Source organism: Bos grunniens, chromosome 16, assembly GCF_055505025.1.
Source record: "Bos grunniens cultivar Pamir isolate PY7600 chromosome 16, Bosgru_T2T1.0, whole genome shotgun sequence".
Classification (NCBI taxonomy): Eukaryota; Metazoa; Chordata; class Mammalia; order Artiodactyla; family Bovidae; genus Bos; species Bos grunniens.
The window spans coordinates 36,706,760-36,727,592 of record NC_141180.1 but is presented as its reverse complement, the minus strand read 5'-3'; the positions used below and the strand labels follow the sequence as shown (position 1 = coordinate 36,727,592).

At 50.8% G+C, this 20,833-nt stretch overlaps 1 protein-coding gene across 2 annotated transcripts in view; it reads left to right on the top strand.

Annotated features, from left to right (window-relative positions):
* Positions 1 to 20,833, top strand: part of GPR157 (G protein-coupled receptor 157) — a 24,672-nt gene extending 3,839 nt beyond the window's left edge. The window contains exons 2-4 of one of the 2 annotated variants that reach the window (XM_086344323.1): positions 13,674 to 13,887; positions 17,484 to 17,678; positions 18,119 to 20,833. In XM_086344323.1, coding sequence (XP_086200449.1) covers positions 13,674 to 13,887; positions 17,484 to 17,678; positions 18,119 to 18,310 — 601 coding nt within the window. In that variant the 3' untranslated portion in view covers positions 18,311 to 20,833. The remainder of the gene's footprint in view (positions 1 to 13,673; positions 13,888 to 17,483; positions 17,679 to 18,118) is intronic. The other variant, XM_086344322.1, reaches the window with a different exon arrangement.

Below are 20,833 nucleotides of genomic sequence, written 5' to 3'. Positions count from 1 at the left end.
TAGGATTTGAAATAGCTCAACAGGAATTCCATTACCTCCACTAGCAAGGACCTCTTGGCAGTGGGAAGTCTCATCTTCAGACTCAGGCTACACAGTGACCCAGTCATTAACCATGTCAAATGACTGGAAATCAGTACTCTTCTTCAGACCTTCCAGTCTCCAAAAATATTTTAAAATATGAATACATAAAAGGTCAATCTCTATTCTCTAAAGAGTTCTTATGAGTTGATTTTTTTTTAAAGAAAACTGACAAATATCTTCAGAAATGGACAGAGGACATTCTGACAAAGTAGTAAAAGCATGAATACTCAAACAAGCAATAGCAAAGAAGTACCATTTTCTCTTTAAATTAGAAGGGAAAAAGTAGTAAGGCAGGATATTAATGTGATATGCAGATGACACTGGTGTTTTCCTAATTATTTTTGGCCATGTAAATTGGAATAATCCATGTAGAAAGTATTTGGTTCATACCTCTTGATCCCAGAAATCCTATTATAGGGATCTAGTCTAAGGAGATCAACCAAATGACATGCAAAGCTGGATGTACAAAGGAGTTTGCATGGCACTGTTAGCCAGTGATGACAATATGAATGTCCAAAAAATAGGGGATCAGTAAGTTATAGGCTATAACCTACCTGGAAGTGTTATGCTGCCATTAAATACTGGCCATGAAGTCTACAAGTAATATATATATTTTTAAGTAGTAGGACATGATAAGTAGGAAAAGCCATCTATAGAGCTGAATGCAGCCATACACCGCAGGAGGCTGGAGAGACTAGTACCCATGAAGTCCCTGCATGCCCCCTGGGGCTCTATCATAATGCCTGACATAGTTTCCTTTACTGAAAGACTTAAAAAAAAATCTCATTGGGGAAGGAGGGCAGCTTAGACTTTATCCTCAGAGGTCAGGCTCCTGAGGTCTTGCAAAGTGCTGTCTTGATTCCTTAGCGCCTTGATCCTCCATAACCCAGGGGACTCACCCAGGGTTGATCACCCTCCAGCCACAGCTGATGAGACTTGCCTGAGCCACAGAGCTGTGAGCAGGAGGCTCCGAGTTAGAACTTCAAGGTCAGTGCCCCTTTAGGATTCCGTCTTGTCTCTTGGCCTTGACAATAATTTTTTAAACTGAGAGGTAATTCGGCAGTCATTTATTTTTAGCATTCTGGATTTCCCCCACTATTAATGTGCAATTAAATACATTAGCTTTATTTATCTTTTCCATTAATTTTTTTCTGGAATCATTTAAGAATAAGTTGCAGACCTGATGCCCCCTGCTCCTAATCCTTCAGGGTGTATTTCCAAAAGGCAAGGGCAGTCTCTTGCATGACCATGTTGTTAGTGTTGTTCAGTCGATAAGTCATGTCCGACTCTTTGCGACCCCATGGACTGTAGCCCACCAGGCTCCTCTGTTTGGAGTTTCCCAAGCAAGAATAATGGAGCGGGTTGCCATTTCCTTCTCCAGGGAACCTTCCCAACCCAGGCATTGAATCCACATCTCCTGCATTGGCAGGCAGATTCTTTACCACTGAGACACTTGGGACTAGTACAGGCACCCTATTTTGTAGGATATCTCTCTCATCCAGGTTACCTGATGCTTCCTGGTGAGTGGAATTGTTGCAGAAAGGGGGACCCCCTTTAGGGCCCAAGAGTGGATGCTTGTCTAACATCTGGAAATGAATTGTCCAAAGAGGCACACGTGCTGACAAAGCAAGAGACTTTGTTGGGAAGGGGTGTCCACAGGGAAAGCAGTAGGTAAAGGAACCCAGGAGGACTGCTCTGCCACGTGGCTTGCAGCCTTGGGTTTTATGATGAGGTAATTCATTTCCAGGTAGTCTCTGGCCAATTGCTGTGACTCAAGGCCCTTCCTGGTGGTGTGAGTATTGCTCGGCCAAGATGGATTCCAGTGAGGAGGATTATGGGAGGATATATGGACTGGAGTCTCCTGTCTCCTTTTGACCTTTCCCAAATTCTTCTGGTTGGTGGTGGCTTGTTAGTTCTGTGTCCCCTACCAGAATCACCTGGTGAAAAATGACTCATGCAGATGGTTACTGGGGTGGGTGGGTTCAGTCAGTGTGTCCCTGAACAGATTCAGAATCGGCACTTTGGGCTGAAATCTCACAGAAACCGGTTCTCGCTTGCTACCTGGGGGTGGCTGGCAACTGTGACTTGTACGTTTCCTGGTGATGTTCACTTTGATCACTTGGTCGAGGTGTTATCTACCAGTCTCCACTGCAGTTACTCTTTTTCCTTTTGTAGTTAATAAGGATTTTGTCTAGATAAACCTCCTGGAAGTCTCAAGCTCTCCCTCAAGGGTTTCATATCCATTGATTCCTATAGCATTCCAAGGTGAATCTTCTGGTTGTTACTTCATTTTTAAGTGAAGTGAAAGTTGTTCAGTTGTGTCCAACTCTTTGCCACCCCATGGACTGTACAGTCCATGGAATTCTCTAGGCCAGAATACTGAAGTGGGTAACCTGTCCTTTCTCCAGTGGATCTTCCCAACCCAGGAATCGAACTGGGGTCTCCTGCATTGCAGGTGGATTCTTTACCAACTGAACTATCAGGGAAGCCAAGGTGTGAGAATGTTCCACGTTCAAGGGCAAGTCCTGCATCAGGTCCCTTCGTACTGTGTCTTAGCAGTGGCAGCGGCATCATACCGACACCACATGACTGATCGATTGACTGAAACATAGTTGACTTACAATGTTGTGTTAGTTTCAGACTCAGTTATATATTTATATTCTTTTCTAGGTTCATTTTCCTTATAGATTATTAGAAAATACTGAGTAGAGTTTCCTGTACTTTGTAGTAGGTCCTTGTTGTTTATCTATTTTATATATAATTGTGTGTATGTGTTAATCCCAAACACATAGGATCTTAAATTATCCACCCCCTCTCTCCCTTTGGTAACCATAAGTTTGTTTGTGGTCATGTTGTACATGCATGTGGATAAGCATCTGTGACCATCTGTTTGCAGTTCTCACCTATGAAAGTGCTGGGCAGCTCAGTGGCCACGGGTGGGGTCATTTCCCTTTTGATAACATAAGCCTGAAACCATCTCTCTCGCCCTGCAGAAAGCAATTTGCCTTTCAAAACAGCCCCTCTTCCCCCGCAAGGTGGGGTGGGCTCCTTCTGAACCAAGATGGCAGGGTCCTTAACTGTCTCCAACCTGCGTACCCCAGGGCCACCTGTTCCAGGCATCCACTGGTGTGTCCTGTGATTGCGGGGGGAGGTTGGGCCAGGGGTGCCACATCTCACCATGGGCCCGGGCCAAGCTGGCTGCCTGCAGCAGCCTTAGGATTTCTTTGGGCTCCACTGAAGTGGGAATAGATGTGGGCATGACCCCTGGCCCACGTGCCCACCCACCCTCTGGCAGTGGCTGGGAGTTCTGGAGGAAGAGAGAAATCTAGGGCACCGCAGAGTCACCATAAAACCCCCTGCTGTGGGGACGGGGAAGTTCCCGTGCAGAGAAAAGGTGAACCGTGGGCCCTGAAGGGGAGAGCCTGTGAGCTCTCTAAGCAGACACCGGCTTGCTCACCGAGGGCCCAGTGACAAGGCCCCAGGCGACCGTGCCTGAATGGGGATAGATGCAATGGCCGCGTGAACAGGACCCCACGCCAGGTGGTGCTCCCCAAAGTGACAAGAGCTGAACTGACTTTGTTTTCTGAGAGCCCTGCTACAGTGAGGTCTCTGCACTGCATTTGCATGTTTGTGGGGGCACCAGGGGCTGCCCCTCGACCCTGCTGGGGCACATGCAGATGCCGCAGGCCTTACCTGGGCCCAGGTGGGCAGAAAAGCATCCCTGTGTGCTACAGAGCGCTCCTTGACCCCCCAGAACCAGGACTGCAGAGCCCGGCTCTGGCAGGGAGTGTTTCGCCTCTGCAGCCAGGGCCACAGAGCAACCTCGTGGTGGCCTGGCCAGTGGCTGACGCCCTGAACTCCCACGTCCTGCCTCTCTGCCCAGCACTTCACACTAAGAGCCCATTGTCCGGGCAGAAACCTCCAGGCCTCCTCAGGCCTGGATTCCTTTCCCCAGGCCCTGCTCCCTGCAGCTGCCTCCCTCTGGGCCGGCTCTGTCCTTCTCCCAAGATCTTTCTAAATCGGCACATTGTTGCCTGGTGGTTTCGTCCTCAGAGCATCTCAGGGTCACGTTCACAGTCATGGCTTTCCGTAGGGCACAGGCACAGGGACCAGGCTCTGCTGTTTGGGGAGAAGACCCTCCTGTGGCCTCCCAGCAAGGGCCACCCATGTAGCAGAGATCTGTAGGAAGGGTGAGGTCTGGTGAGGGGCAAGTGCAGGAATCCACAGTGGACTGAGGAGATCTGGAGCCCGTGGGGCAGAGCGGGAAGGGTCTTTCCACCCCTGAGTCACCCCAGGCATTCCCCACCCTGACTGGTGGGACAGGTTTCAGAAGATCCCCAACTGGGCAAACTGGGAACTCTGAGGGAAATCCAGAGTGTTGCTCTTGTGGGCACCGGCCGCCTCTCGTGGGACTCTAACAAATGCCAGGGAATTCAGGTGTGGGAGGTAGCCTGCTCACTGCCCAGCTGATCCCGCGTTGGTTCAGCTTCTCACTGGGCAACCAAAGAACAAAGTGAATGCCGAGTTCCACAAGCCAAGCTCGTGTCCAGGCTGCAGGACTTTTGTCAGTTTACACCTCCCCCAAGCTTACTGAGGGCCCCCAGCTCTGCTGGTCTGGGTGTGATGAGAGGGGAGGTCCCCAGGGCTGGGCTGCGGTCCCCTGCCCCTGCATGTCTCTCCCCTACAGTTGGTAAGACAGCCTCTGCCTTAGTCTGCTCCAGCTGCCCTAACAAAGCCCACAGACTGGGTGGGGCACTTACTTAAACAACAGACATCCTTCCCTCCAGGTTCCAGAGGCTGGAAGTCTGAGATCCAGGTGTGGGCAGGGCCTCCCCTCCTGGCTTGCAGAGAGCCGTCTGCACCCCGTGTGCTCACATGGTCGTCCCTCAGTGAGTGTTTGCATCCAGATCTCTTCTTACAAAGCCATTTCTTGTTCAGTCTCTTAGTAGTGTCTGACTCTTTGTGACGCCCAGGAGTGCAGCATATCAGGCTTCCCTGTCCATCACCATCTCCCAGAACTTCCTCAAACTCATGTCCATTGTGTCAGGGATGTCCTCATCTCCTCCGGTCCTCAATCTTGCCCAGCATCAGGGTCTTTTCCAATGAGTTGGCTCTTCCCATCAGGTGGCCAAAGTATTGGAGCTTCAGCCCCCATCTCCTTCTACCCTCAATCTTGCCCTGCATCAGGGTCTTTTCAGTGAGAGGGCTCTTAATATCAGGTGGCCAAAGTATTGGAGCTTCAACATCAGTCCTTCCAAAGAATATTCAGGGTTGATTTCCTTTAGGATTGACTATTTTGATCTCCTTGCAGTCCAAGGGACTCTCGAGTCTTCTTGCATGGACACCTGTCCTATTGGATTAGGACGACCCAATGACTTCATTTTGACCTCATCACCTCTTTAAAGACCTTATCCCCAGATACAGTCCCATCCCAAGGTTCTAGGGGTTCAGACTTAAACACAGGAATCTGGGGGAGATGGGGAGACATACTCACCCCATAACTGCCTCTGAAGGGGGAGGTAGCCAGCTTGGAGTCTGGCCTTGGTTTCCAGGCAAACACAGGTGAGAGCTGGGGCTGGATGCCTCTGGGAGAAGCCCTTGGTGCCCTTCCAAGTAGGGGATTCTGCTCACAGATGGGCTTCTGTTGTTGTTCAGTTGCTCAGTCCTGTCTTTGCAACCCCATGGACTGCAGCACACCAGGTTTCCCTGTCCTTCACCATCTCCTGGAGTTTGCTCAAACTCATATCCATTGAGTCAGTGATGCCATCCAACCATCTCATCCTCTGCCATCCCTTTTTTTGGTGTAGTCTTCAGGCGCCTTCCATCTAAGTGACCCCAGCCCTGCTTCTCCTCGGCCTATATCACAGGTTTGGAGAGAAGGGGTCACCTGCGCTAACCATGTCCCTCCTCAGGCCTTTTCACAGCATCCCCTGCATGTGGTCACATGACTTCCTTCCCTTGGTGGGAGCGGGGAGGGGAGAAAGCTGCCAGTTCAGCCCCCTGCTTTGGGACTTGAGCAGCATGCCTGCCTTTTCTTTCCTCTGTCCACCTGATGGCTATTGCACTCACCGGCCCTCCTCAGAAGTCTTTCAGCACTCAAGGCCCAGTGCCTCCTCACATGCCTGCTCTGGTGCCAGCGTCACAGGCTCAGGTTTAGAATATGGGTCCCAGGTGTCCACATGGAGGCAGGACGGTTTGCTGGCCGCTCTCCATCACCCACATCTGAGCATCAGGGAGACCTCTCCGACCACGTGACCTTCTGGGCCACGATCAACTGCAACCCTTGGTCTGTTTCATGTGTGCTGTTGTTAAGCCATATCTTACTTCTTCTGGTTTTGTTTACTTTTTGATTGATGGTGTTTTTTTTTTACAGGGATAAAAAAGAAGGCTGTTACGTGGTATTGGGTAGGCCAAAAACTTCATTCGCATTTTTCTGTATCATCTTACAGAAAAACCCAACTGAATTTTTTGGCCAGCCCTATACTTGTCAGAAATTAGCAGTAGACATTTCTGGAAAGTGGCAATTAGGTCACACTTGTCTTTACAGAGTCCCTTCCAGGGTCGCATACCACCAACAGCTCAGGGTGATTGCTTGGCCAGAGAGCAACTTGGCTTATCTGAGGTTGCCAGCCTTTCACCTCGCTCTGTAGGTGAGAACCCAGTGCAGTTTCAGCCCCCCATCCCTTTCTTCCCTTGTCTAGTGGTGACCTGGAGCCAGTTTGTGGAACCCAACTGTTAAATTTCAGGGTATTTTTTGGGCTGGTTGTTAGCTAGAACTATCATTAAAAATTAAACTATTTAAACGTACAATTAAATAAATTATATGAAAAACAAGAACCCCTTTGGTCCTAATTATAGTTTTGTTGATTTGTAAGCAGATGTCAGCAAACTTTTCCTGTAGAGGACTGGATAGTGATTATTTTCAGCTCTGCAGGCCATGTGACGTCCCATGCAATTGCTCAGCTCAGCTCTGGTAACTTGCAAGCAGCCATAGGTGACATGTAACCAGTGAGTGTGGCTGTGTGCCAATAAAACTTTATTTTAAAGAACATACAACAAATTGGGAGATTGGGACTGACATATATACCAGTATATATAAATATATATATTTATATATATTTTTTAGTTGCTAAGTCATGTCTCACTCTTGCAACCCCATGGACTGTAGCCCACCAGGCTCCTCTGTCCATGGGATTTCCCAGGCAAGAATATTGGAGTGGGTTGCTACTTCCTCCTCCAGGGGATCTTCCTGACCCAGGGATCAAACCCAGGTCTCCTGCACTGCAGGCAGATTCTTTACCAACTGAGCCACCAGGGAGGAGATTGCTAATAAGGACCTACTGTGTAGCACAGGGAACTCTACTCAATGCTCTGTAGTTACCTACATGGGAAAAGAATCTAAAAAAAGAGTGGAAAATACTGTATATTAACACATATATGGAATCTAGAAAGATGGTACTGACGAACCTATTTATAGGGCAGCAGTGGAGATGCAGAAATAAACAGACTCGTGGACACAGTGGGGGAGAGAGAAGGTGGATGATTTGAGATAGTGGCGCTGAAACATACACATTACCATGTGTAAAGTAGGTAACCAGTGGGAATTTGCTGTGTGATGCAGGGAACACAAAGCCGGTGCTCTGTGACAGCCTAGAGGGGTGGGCTGGGGAGAGAAGTAGTGGGAGGTTTAAGAGAGAGGGACATATTTATACCTATGGCTGATTCATGTTGCTATATTGTGCTATATTGTGATGGCAGAAACCATCACAATATCATAAATTACCTATTCTCCAATTAAAAGACTGTAAGAATAAAAAGAGTGGCTATATGTATATGTATAACTGATTCACTTTGCTGTACAGCAGGAATGAACACATTTTAAATCAACTATACTCCAATTTAAAATAAATTAAATGGAAAAACAAATTTAAAAATCAGACTTTGGGCTGGATTTGGCCTGAGAGCCCTAGTATGTTGGACCCCTGATCTAAAGTTAAGAAAGTGATTAGGAAATGTCATGTCCAACTCTTTAAGATCCTATGGATTGTAGGCCGCCAGGCTCCTCTGTCCTCGGGATTCTCCAGGCGAGAATTTTGGAGTGGGTTTCCAGGCCCTCTTCCTGGGGATCTTCCCGACGCCGGGAAAAAACGCATATCCTTATGTCTCCAGCAATGACAGGTGGATTCTTTACCACTAGTGCCACCTGGGAAGCCCAGGAAATGTTAGTAGTAAAGATAAAATGTAAAAGTGTTTCTTGTCTCTGAACCTAAGCCCAGGTAGCAGCCACATCAGGGCAGGTGGGAAGCTGGACATTCAGGGGAAGGTGATGAGAATGGGCCAGGTCCCAGAGCAGGGAAAAAGAAGAAATATCTTCTGGTGTTGGGAAAGTGTTACCTGAGTCACAGAGAGGTTGGTCATGTCAAACATCATATCAACTTCATATCAAGCCAGTAAAGTTCCCAGCACTTGTCTGGTGCCCCAGGTCTTCCTCATTTCACTTCCATCTTACTCGTTAAGGAAAATGAAAATAGCATCCACCTTCCTGTCAGGGAACTACTCTCATTGGCTAACTGCAACCACAGGTTGGCTGCGGATACCAGTTTGGAAAAAGTCAACAAGAGCATCCTGTGAGAATCAATTGGCTGTATGGAGTACACAATGAGTATTGTGTATTTTATTATTATTTACAGATTGTGTGCCTCGCCTCACATCGTTTTTTTTTTTTTTTAAATAGTGAAGTATGGTTGCTTTACTGCAAGAAATAAAGAACTTTATTAAAGTGGTCCATTTTCAAGAATAGCTAGTTTTGAGTGACAGCTTGCTGATGCAATAGTTACAAAACTAGAAAGTCCAGGCAAACAGAGAGAGGGCGGGATGCCTAGGATTTTCATGCTGGCTCATTCCATTGGTGAATTCAAAACATAAGAACGGAAATAGGTGCGGAGGAAAGGAGGAAACAAGATGTCAGTGAGGGGCCAGCCCATAAAGAGAGAGGAAGTAAACCGAGGTGACACCCAGGAAGATTGTTTGCTCCACAGTGTTCAGCCAGTGAGGAACTGGAGGAGGGGCTTGCCTGCTAGGGATAGCTTTCGGATAACATGATCCATGTAGCGACCCTGGGTGAGCCTGCCCACCAGACACCCGATCTTGCAAGACCATCATTAAAGCCCCGCTTCCCGCTGCACCTTGTTTCTCCAAGACCGTTCGTTTGAGTTTGGGCTGCTGAGCGTGTTTCTCACATTACAATTGATGTGTTAGTTTCTGCTGTACAGCAACATGAATCAGCTCTAAATACACATGTATTCCCTCTTTTTTGGATTTTCTTCCCATAGGTCATCCCAGAGCACTGAGTAGAGTTCCCTGAGCTATACAGTAGGCTCTCATTAGTTATCTATTTAATGTGTTGTTGTTTAGTCACGAAGTCCTGTCTGACTCTTTTGCAACCCCATGGACTGTATGTTAGCCTGCCAGGCTCCTCTGTCCATGGGATTTCCCAAGCAAGACTACTGGAGCAGGTTGCCATTTTGCTCCAGGGGTTCGACCCAGGGATCAAACCCATGTCTCTGGTGTCTCTTGCATTGGTAGGTGGATTCTTTACTGACTGGGCCACCTGGGAAGCCCATCTATTTTATACATAGCATCAATCGTGTATATATGTAAATCCCAATCTCTCAATTCATTCCACTCTCCCTTGCCCACCTAGGTTTCCATACGTTTTACTTTATATTAGTAAAACTCATAATCAGTTTGTGTGTGTGTGTGTCTGTATGCAGACGTCTTTCTGATGTTAAAACATCACCAACACACCAGTGTCTTTACCTATAAATTACGCATCTGTTGGAGCCTGCTTGGCGGGGTTATTAGACCATCCCGCCCATTCTGTTCCCACGCTCCCTGAGGTTACTCCTCTGAGTGGGAGGTACACTCAGGTACCTCCCAGGCAGCTTCTGGCTCCAGTAAAGCTGCTGTCTGTGCTCAAGTTCAAACAGCGACTCTGATTGATCAACCCACAGTCTCAGGCCTTTTAAAACCTTTTGTCTATTTGGTCTTCCCTCTGGCTGTTTTCCAGCACAGACTCAGCTCCAGGCACACCCATCACACAGAGGAGAGACATCGCGTTGTAGCTTTTGTCCATCAGACCAAAAGTTGTAAAACCTGGACCACGGTTGTCACCCTGTGGTCCCTGGGTTTCCTTTGGGGGCCCTGAGGATGCTGAGGAGGGAAGGAGGCAGCTTCCTCCTGCCAAGCCTGTGCTCTGCCTTCCCCCCAGGATGGGAATCCCTGGCTCCCATCCTGCCAGCTGATGGTCTCTACTCACTGCTCTCCCACCTCTAACTTCAGATTTCTGGTTCAGCCCTTTAACAGGGGTCCCCAACCTCTGGGTTCTAATGCCTAATGATCTGATGTGGAGCTGCTGTAACCATAATAGAAATAAAGTGCACAACGCATCTAATGTGTTTTGTTGTTGTTCAGTCGCTAAGTTGTGTCTTGACTCTTTGCGACCCCCCATGAGCTGCAGCACTCCAGGCTTCTCCATCTTTCACTATCTTCTGGAGCTTGCTCAAACTCATGTCCATTGAGTCAGTGTTGCCATCCCACCATCTCATCCTCTGTCATCCCCTTCTCCTCCTGCCTTCAATCTTTCCCAGCATCAGGGTCCTTTCCAGTGAGTCAGTTCTTCGCATCAGGTGGCCAAAGTATTGGAGCTTCAGCTTCAGCATCAGTCCTTCCAATGAATATTCAGGGTTGATTTCCTGTAGGATTGACTGGTTTAATCTCCGTGCTGTCCAAGGGACTCTCAACAGTCTTATCCAACACCACATCCCCAAGCCATCCTCCCCCACCCCTCATTCTGTGGAAAAAATTGTCTTTCATGAAACCAGTGCCTGGTGCCAAAAAGGTTGGAGACTGATGCTTTAAAAGCCTTTCACCTCCTTTCAGGAATGTCCTTGCAGTGAACATTTAATTGGGAAAAGCTGTCTTGGCCGCTGGGCTCATGCTTCATTCATTTAGTAGGTCCTAGTTTTGCCCTGCCACACGCCGGGCACTGATGTGGATGCTGAGGTGGAGCAGTGAGCCCACATGGCCATCGCCTTCTGGAACTCATAGTGGACACATGTTGTCCTTTACTAGGATGGTGTGCGGTTGTTTTTTGAAAATTGGAGGATAATTGCTTTACAATGTTGTGTTGGTTTCTGCCATACACCAGCGTTCATTGCAGCACTATTTACAATGGCTTGAGTTTTAAAGTGGGAAACTTTTATAAAGACAAAATAGTTTGACAATAATATATATTAACTTAAGAGATCAATAATTCTCCACAGGACAAGCATTTGGCTTCCCTGGTGGTCCAGTGATTAAGAATCCTCCTGCCAATGCAGGAGACACGGTTTGATCCCTGGTCCAGGAAGATCCCACGTGCCACGGAGCAACTAAGCCCGTGCAGCACGACCACTGAGCCTGCACTCTGGAGCCTGCACTCTGGGGCCTGCACTCTGGGGCCCTTCTCCACAAGAGAAGCCACTGCAGTGAGAAGCCTGCGCACCACAACTAGAGAGTAGCCCCCGCTAATCACAACTGAGAAATCCCTCTCCCAGCAACCGAGACCCAGTGCAGCCACAGATAAAGTTGAAAAAAAATAGCACACTCCATTGTAAGTGTAACATAATAATCCCATAGTCCTTTCATTTGGGTGGAGTTTTGGCCCCTCCTGTGCCTCTGTGCCTTCAAGGGGGACATGTCGCTTCCGCCTCCGGACAGCCGGAGCTGCAGGGCTGTGGGGCCCTCCTGCAGCGGTCAGTGGAGGATGGACACCAAGCCTTCCCCAGGCCCAGGGAGCTGACTTTCTCCTTTGCATCACCATGCCTGCCCTGCCTCCTCCCCCATCCTGCAGCCTTTGGAGACCCAGATAGAAACACCGCTCTTCTAGCCTCCTTTTGGTAACAGACCAAGTGCAACTTGGACCACATGTTCTATGACTTTCAGAAAGAGCTGGCATCCCTTACACAGAGCCCTTGAGGTAGAACCGCTTTCCTGCTTTCCGCACTAAGTGTTTTCCTAATGACACTGTCCTGGTCACTTACTACTTGTTCTCTGGGCAGCTGACCTGGGACATAGGCTCGTGTGTCCTCCTGGGGTCACAGGCCTCATACCTCCCTGGCGCCTGCACCGCAGGCCTGGATTCTGGATCCTGGGACCTAGGGATGAGCCTGCCTGACATAAACACGGACACACCCTGTCCTGTGTGCGGACCTCACGCTAATCAGTTCATTCTGGTAATGACTGACTGCAATGCTCTGCTCCAGGCACTGTGATCATCCCCATTTTGTGCAGAAAAACACTGATGTGTTGCAGCCACGCGGGGCAGGCCCGAGACTTGGACCCAGCCTGTTGCATCGCTGTCCAAGCTCTTAACCACCCTGAGGGCCTCCACATTAGCTTGTTTGTGTCCCTCTCACCAACTTGAAAGGTTTTGGGGGAAGACTGGTATGGGGACTACCAGGGAAGGGCCCTGGGGCTCGGCCCTAATCTTGGCTGTGTTGCCATTGTGCTAAACTCTAGAAAAGTCCATCCAGCACTGCCTTGAGAGGGGGCCCTACCCCGGCTCTATGCTTTAAAGTGTCCCCTTGGGTTCTCTGGTGGCTTAGATGGTAAAGAATCTGCTTGCAATGCAGGAGACTTGGGTTCAACCCCCAGGTTAGGAAGATTCCCTGGAGAAGGGAATGGCTACCCACTCCAGTATTCTTACCTGGAGAATTCCATGGACAGAGTAGCATGGGTCGCAAAGAGTCAGACAGGACTGAGTGACTAACACATTTGGATCCTTGCCAGGGCCCAAGAAGACATGTCTGCCTAGAGCCTACCCCCTCTTCTAGTTCCTGCTGCAGCTGCACGGGACCCTGACAGCCGCCAGTGTATGTATGCACTCCCGGACCCAGGCTGGTCACGGGGGCCTGTCTGCTAGTGGGGTGTCTGGATGATGTTTGGCCACATGGGCCGATGTTTGCAGGTTGGTGCCCAGGCCTCCCGAAGCAGGAAGGAGTTGGCTGTTCCGGTGCTATGGTGTGTGATTTTAGTCACTCATTTGTGTCTGACTCTTTGAGACCCCATGGACTGTAGACTACCAGGCTCCTCCATCCACGGGATTCTCCAGGCCAGAGTACAGGAGTGGGTTACCATTCCCTTCTCCAGAGGATCTTCCCAACCCAGGGATCGAACCCGGGTCTCCCACATTGTAGGCAGATGCTTTACCGTCTGAGCCACCAGGGAAGTGAGAATGCTATGGCATCCTAGTCTCCGAGGAGCCTGGCAATTCTGAGTTAGAACCCAGCCTCCGAGCGCTTGGGAGGATGTGTGTGTCCAGGTGGGAGGCCAGGACAGCCCCTGTGTCCCCTTTCCTGGGCTTAGGCAGAGCAGAGCTGGGTTGGGGGCTTTGAGGACTCCAGCCCCCCTGTTCTCCAGGGACACTGTCTGCTGTGGGCTTGGGAGAACACTGACCTTGTCTGCACAGCATCCCGGTCGCTTCGCCCTTGCTGGCTTTGCTGGGAGCTGGGTCTGACCTCACCGCGGCCTGTTTGCTCCTTACTCCTCAGCTGGGGGGTTCCGCTGGCCATCACCGTGGCAGCTGTGGCTCTGAAGAAGATCGGCTACGACGCCTCGGACGTGTCGGTGGGCTGGTGCTGGATCAACCTGGAGGCGGAGGACCGGGTGCTGTGGATGCTGCTGACCGGGAAGCTGTGGGAGCTGCTGGCCTACGTCACTCTGCCCGTGCTCTACCTCCTCATCCGGAAGCACATCCACCGGGCGGTAGGTGCCCCGGGGGGCCCGCCCAGAGCTCTGTGTGGCCAGTGTGTCCCCGCAACAGGGTCGGCCATCTCAGGGGAAGGACGAGTGACCGGCCGGAGTGAGGGAGGGCTTGCTCTGCATCACTCAGCGTGATGCATGCCGAATTTTATAAGCACTGTGGGTTGTCTGGTTTGATAATTACACAGCCCCGTCGGGGCGGGTCCTTTTATTCCTTCATTTGTGGATGAGGAAACAAGGCTCACCAAGGTTAAGGGGCTCCGCAGACTCCCAGTGAGTGGAATCAAGGAGGCTTACGAGCTCAGCCTGCGGTCTGGGCCACAGCTCTCTACTGCCCCCTCCTGGACAGATCCATGCAGTTGTTTAACCTTGAAAGGAACCTGGATGAAAGATGCTTACGTGCAGATCAGCACTAGCCAAATAGGAATTGACCTGGCAGCCCCACCCCCACCCCCCGAGTTGGGGAGGGAAGGCCACAGATTTCCCTAATCAGTGGTACAAATAATTCACTTCTTATTCTTGGTGATTAAAATATCCTAAGTGGTAGGTTTTTCGGGCTCTCAGGAATTCAATAGACTGGGCTGATCAGAAGTCTGCTAGACTTCTGGCCAGAAACTCTCAGAAAGAATGCTTTTCCTCTGATCATCTGACTGAACTGTTCCTTGTGCTGGACTACCGGTTCGTTTCTGCAGATGTAAAGTACAGGCTTTCTCCTAGCCATGTACAAGTGGTTGTTGTGATTGTTTAGTCACTAAGTTGTGTCTGACTCTTTGGCAACTGTAGCCCGCCAGGCTCCTCTGTCCATGGGATTTCCCAGGCAAGAATCTTGGAGTGGGTTGCCATTCCTTTCTCAAGAGGATCTCCCCAACCCAGGGATCAAAACCACATCTGCATTGGCAGATGGATTCTTTATTGCTGACCCACTAAGGAAGCCAGCCATGTGCAAAGGGCTACCCCAGAAATGCTCAGATTAGCCCATCCATTGATCTGCTCAAGCATTTGTTCAGTGCATTTTTATTGAGCATCTACTATACATGAAAGTTCTGAGTGGCAGTGGGAGTTTCTAATGAGAATTCAAGCATGGTTCCTGCACTCCTAGGAGGAGGCAGAGGTGCAATTCCGATGGAAGGTAAAATATGGCACCTGGCTGGAGTGGTAACAGAGTGAAAGCTCTGGGGACAGGCTTCCTAGCTTATCCTGCTGATGTGGTGTGTGTCCTTCTGCTCTGCGTTTTCAAGGCTGAAATTGTAGGAGAGAATGCCCCCATCTTTCGAGTGTGCTGCAGGCTCAGCAACAACTTCCAAGTGTGTAAAATGCTCCTCGCAGCTGTCTGAGACCTGATCCCCACCCTGTGCTCCTGTCTGTCTCCTGAAACACACACTTCGGGTTTTCTTTTTACTTGGAAATCTACCTGATTCTCATTCCTCCCTGCCGCCCTCTTGTGGCTTAACTTTGAGTCACTGACAGAGATGCTGGCAGGAGTACCAATGGGTCTGAGATCCTCTCTGTCTTTGAAGGGCTTTTTAGTTGGTCTTCTGTCTGGGCTGGGGGTGCCCTTCTCACCTCCTCTTTCCTCCTGCCCTAGGAAGATTCCAGGGCTCCCAGATGGAAGTTCCCAAGGGCCCCACCAGGCTCTGCCCAGGACTACCCCCGTCCCCCTGCCCCGCTGCCCAGCTGCAGCTCTTGCCTGTGTCTTTTTTTTTTTTTTTGGCTGTTTGTCTACCTGATGCAAAGAGCTGACTCATTTGAAAAGACTCTGATGTTGGGAAAGATTGAAGGCAGGAGGAGAAGGGGACAATAGAGGATGAGATGGTTAGATAGCATCACCGACTCAATGGACATGAGTCTGGGTAAACTCTGAGAGTTGGTGATGGACAGGGAGGCCTGGTGTGCTGCGGTTTATGGGGTCACAAAGAGTCGGACCTGACTGAGCGACTGAACTGAACCCAACTGATGGGGCACGTATGCGGGAGGGAGCTTGTGCAGAGACCTGGGCGTGGGGTGTGCCTGGCATGTTTGGAGGATTAGGAGGTCTGTGTGGCTGGAGCAGAATAAGCATGAGGAATGTGGCAGGAATGAAGTCAGAGAGAGCTAGAGTTGGGGACTTTTTAAGGAACGGATGAAACGAGGAGTCACCAAGAGCTTGGAGTGGAAGACTGGCTTGATCTGACTTAGGTTTGTTGTTGTTTTAATTTTTACAATGTTGTGTTGTTTTCTGCCATACAACAATGTGAGTCAGACATAATTGTACATACCTCCTCTCCCTCCACGGCCTCCATCCCTGCCCTCCCATCCCCCTCCCACCCACCCCCACCCCCCGCCCATCCCTCCAGGTCATCACAGAGCACCACACTGGGCTCCCTGTGATACAGCAACTGCTCAACAGCCATCCGTCTTATGGGGGCTTCCCTGGAGGCTCAGATGGTAAAGAATCTGCCTGCCATGCAGGAGGCCTGGATCCCTGGGTCAGGAGGATCCCCTGGAGAAGGGAATGGCTACCCACTCCAATATTCTTGCCTTGGGAAATCCCATGGACAGAGGAGCCTGGTGGGCCACAGTCCATGGGGTCCCAAAGAGTCAGATGTGGCTGAGTGACTGGCGCTCTTGTCTGCCTTACGCGTGATAGTGTACATATGCTGAGCTACTTTCTCCGTTTGTCCCACTCTCGCCTTCCCTCTCTGTGACCACAAGCCTCTTCTCTGTGTCTTCGTCTCCATTGCTGCCCTGCAAATGGGCTCATCAGTACCATTTTTCTAGATTCCATATACATGTGTTAATATATGATAATTGTTTTTCTCTTTCTGACTTACTTCAGTCTGTATAACAGGCTCTGGTTCATCCACCTCACTAGAACTGACTCAGATGTTTTTTATGGCTGAGTAATATTCCACTGTGTATGTGTACCACGTCTTCTTTATCCATTCATCTTCCAAAAGACATCTAGGTTGCTTCCGTGTCCTGGCTGTTATAAATAGTGCTGTAACGAACACTGGTTTTCAAGGAACCATACTGCATTTGTGTTGAGAGTGACATTTCAGTGGAGAGGGGGTTGGGGTGATCAGGGCGATGGAGGGAGACCAGTGAAGAGGCAGTGGCAACCGTCCAGCGAACTGCTGGTGGTGCTTGGACCTGGCTGGTGGCAGTGACTGTGGACAGAGCTTCCAGGTCTGGGTCCGTTTTGAAGGCAGAACCTGCGGAGCTTGCCTATGGGGCAGATATGAGCTGTCGCACGGAGACAGGAACCAAAGACCACTCCCAAGCTTGGGGCCCGGGCAGCTGGAAGGACAGGGCTGAGATGGGGAAGCAGGCAGTAGGCTTGGGGGTGAGGTCAGGCATCTGTTTTGAACATGAAAAGCTTCCGACATGCTTTAGACATCCATGTGAGGATGTGGAACGGCCAGTGGATGGATGAGACGGGCCAGAGATGGAACCTGGGCTGCCAGTGTCAGGCACTGCACGCCTCACATCCTCCCACTCCAGCCGGTCTGTCCCCAGGAGGAGCGGGGAGACAGCAGCCCAAGGGCAAGGGAGGGAGTGGGGAGGAGGGCCCCCATCTCATGTCGCTCATCTCACGTCTGCTCTCTGCCTTCCCCGCACAGCACGAGGAGCTCTCGGAGTACCGGCCCATCCTCTCCGAGGCACACCAGCTCCAGCGCCGCACCTCCGTGGCCAATAAGAAGCTGGTCCTCATCCCGCTCATCTTCATCTGCCTGCGGGTCTGGAGCACTGTGCGCTTCATCCTGACCCTCTGTGGCTCCCCAGTGGTGCGGATGCCGGTACTGGTGGTTCTGCACGTAGGTCTGCCCTCCCCTGCCTGGCCAGCTGCAGGGTCAGTGGGGCAGGCAGGCCCCAATGCTCCGGCCAGCGTGGGCATGTGGGGGACCTGCTCCCCTGTGCCCTCCTCCATGCCCTGCCTGACAGGGAGCCTTGAGGAGAAAAGGTTGAAAGTCAGCGTGGCTCCAGGGCAGCCCGTGGGTGTTGAGTTGCTGTCCCATGGCCTAGGAGGAACCCCAGGAAAGTGGACCGACCCTTAGCCCTTCCCAACCCAGAAGACTCGAGGCATGCCTTCAAGTTCAGGCCTGCCTGGTGCTGTCAGAGGTCCTGGTGGCCAGGGTCCCCATGGACCAGCCCCCAGGGGTGGAGGACAAGGTCCTGGGTCCCCTGCTCCTCCTTGCATGTGTTGCTCAGGCCCACTCAGCCCTGGCACTCACGCCTCTTCCTTTCTCCCCACCAGGGCATCGGGAACACCTTCCAGGGAGGTGCCAACTGCATCATGTTCGTCTTCTGCACGCGCGTGGTCAGGACCCGCCTCCTCTCCCTCTGCTGCTGCTGCTGCTCCCCTCAGCCTCCCGAGGCCCCTGCACCCTCCAAGAGGGGCGAGTCTCAGAGGCCCAGGAGGACCCCAAACGAACTTCCCAGCACCTGAGCTGCTCCCCTCCGGTTCCAGGCGTGGTGCGGCCGACCTGGGGCAGGCGACTCTGAGTCCCCAGTGGGCATGCCAGGTGCCCTATCAGCCTCCTGCCGTTGCAGCTCCTGACCCCCGTGGGGAGCAGCGCAAACTCAGCTTGTCTACCTCCTTGACCCTCAGGCACATCCCCCTCACGCCGTGTCCTTCTGCACTGGGGGGGATTCTGTCAGCACGAGGGCTGCACTGAGATTCAGGGAAACCAGTGGTTCGTGAGCACTGCCAGGTCACCTTGGGGTCCAGGAGTCTGGGGCTCCTGACTACACGGCACTGTTTACAGTCAGAGGGACCCACACCGGTGGGAAAGGCACCAAGAGATACATGTACAACCATGCACCCATCCTCAATAAACTGCCGGGGTGCCAAAGATGGGGCCCCCACCAAGATACACACAGCAGATTCCTGGTTTGTCAGGGCGTTGGAATTCCCCTGAGAGCCTGGCTTTTCCTGGATGGCTTTGCTGGTCAATGCAAGGGTCAGTTACCTTGAACCAGGAGGTTCCCTAGTGACCAGCATGGGCACAGCTGCACACAGCTGCTCAGGATGGCCGGTCTCCAGGGGCCTCCTGAATTGTGTCTATGGGCTCCCTGCCCTTGATGGAGATGGTGTGGCCAGGATCCAGACTCCTGCCTCTATGAGACACTTAACATTGGGGAAGGATTGGGCTTCCCTGGTGGCTCAGATGGTAAAGAATCTGCCGGCTTTTATGCAGGAGACCCAGGGATGGAGCCCTGGAGAATGGAATGGCTACCCACTCCAGTAATCCTTGCCTGGAGATTGCTGATTTATTCACTTCCTAGGTTAATTTTTTACAGGAAAGGCAACCAAAGAGTTAGGAAATCACCCAAATACTGATTCCTCCCTGAAAGGGAAAGTTAGGGGGATTGATTGGGAGGCATGACACTTGCATCCTGGGGTGATATGAAAGAAAAAGGATTTAAGAGAAGCATCCATGTCTCTATTGTCTATGACTCGTCCACCAACCCTTTCCTCTATAGGTCAGAAAACAGTTTCTCTGTTAAGTCACAGAAGCCACTGGCTAAGAAGGGAGGTGTGCCTGTCACTGGGATGGGGGGGGCTTGAGGAGGAGGAGTCGAACTCAACAGGTGCTGCCCCTCCTGTGGGTCCCAGAAGCACTCTGTAACTGCAGTGATGTTCTGAACCCGTAAAATGGTTCTGGATTAAAACCAAAGTCACAGCTACTGTTGATCCCTCTTTTACTCTCAAAAGCAAAATCTGTAACAGGGAGAGACTGAAAGGAAGAGTCCTCTACAGAACTAGGTCGAAAACGCTCTTGTTGGGTTTCCTTTTTAAAAAAGATTTTATGAAAATCAGCAAGGGGATGAACATCCCTTTAGGATTCAGAGAAAGTTCTGGGCTGCTTGGCAGGAGGGCAGTTTGCTTACAGAAATGGCCTATGTCGGGGGAGTTGGGGTTCCCCGAAGAATGTTACAGCACACCTTGGGCGCACAGATGGTAACGAGCCTCACATTAGCTTCTAGAATGGAGCAGAAATTCAGGAAGTTGCTGCTGCAAAGGAGAAAATCAGTCACGGCTGAGTATGGGCCCCGGGGAGAATGATGCTAGACTACATCTGTTCTCAAGGGGGCCCCAGAGGCCCTGGATCAGATGGTGCAACACTGCTGCCTGACCTGGGTTTCCCCAGACCAGATGCAGCCGGGAAACACCTGCAGAGGGAGTCAGGGCACAGAGGAGAGCACCTCTGCTGTGCTGTGCCTCTTCTGAAAACCACCCCAAAGATGCACCTATTTCCATTCTCTCCCTCTGCTCCCCACCCCATCTCTGTAGACGGGTGAAAATGTTCCTGTGAGTGGGGAACAGGTGTGGGCAGGGGAGGGACTCGTCCTTGTACTGGCAAACAGCAGCATCTCCTCTTTCTCACTCAGGTCAGTCTAGCTGGGCGGGTGGAGTTCAGAGCAGTAGAACGAGTGGAATAAAGCCCCTTTCTGAACTCTAGGAGGGGTTCCTGCCTCATATCAGAGCAAGACAGAAGTGCATTCCTCCTGTGGGTTCTCTCTGTGTGTCAGTGTACTCAAAGATTATCCACCCTCATTCCCTGGGCCCCACCGTATGACCTCAGCCTGCACAGGGGCTGCAGGCTCAGCCCCGAGCCCCTCTCTTCTCAGGCACTTTTTGAACCTTGGTCTTTTTCTCAGGTTTACTAAGCACTTTCTGCCTCTCTGTACTTCTGAGCTTCTGAATTGTGTCTGTTTTTGTTTTGTGTGTGTGTGTATGTGTTTGTTTTTTAATAAAGATTATGACTTTAGTCTCGGTTGAGGGTGCAGACAGAGCTCTGCATGCATCCATGACAAGAGAAAGAACATTTTTGCAGACTTCCTGTAGTGGAATAATGACATTGAGAGAGGTTTTTTGGCATGTGCAAAGTTGTCATGAAAACCCTGACTGGTCAAGGCCAAAGTGGCTATTTTAAATAAAATATTTTTCTTTTGTGTCTTTGGTAAA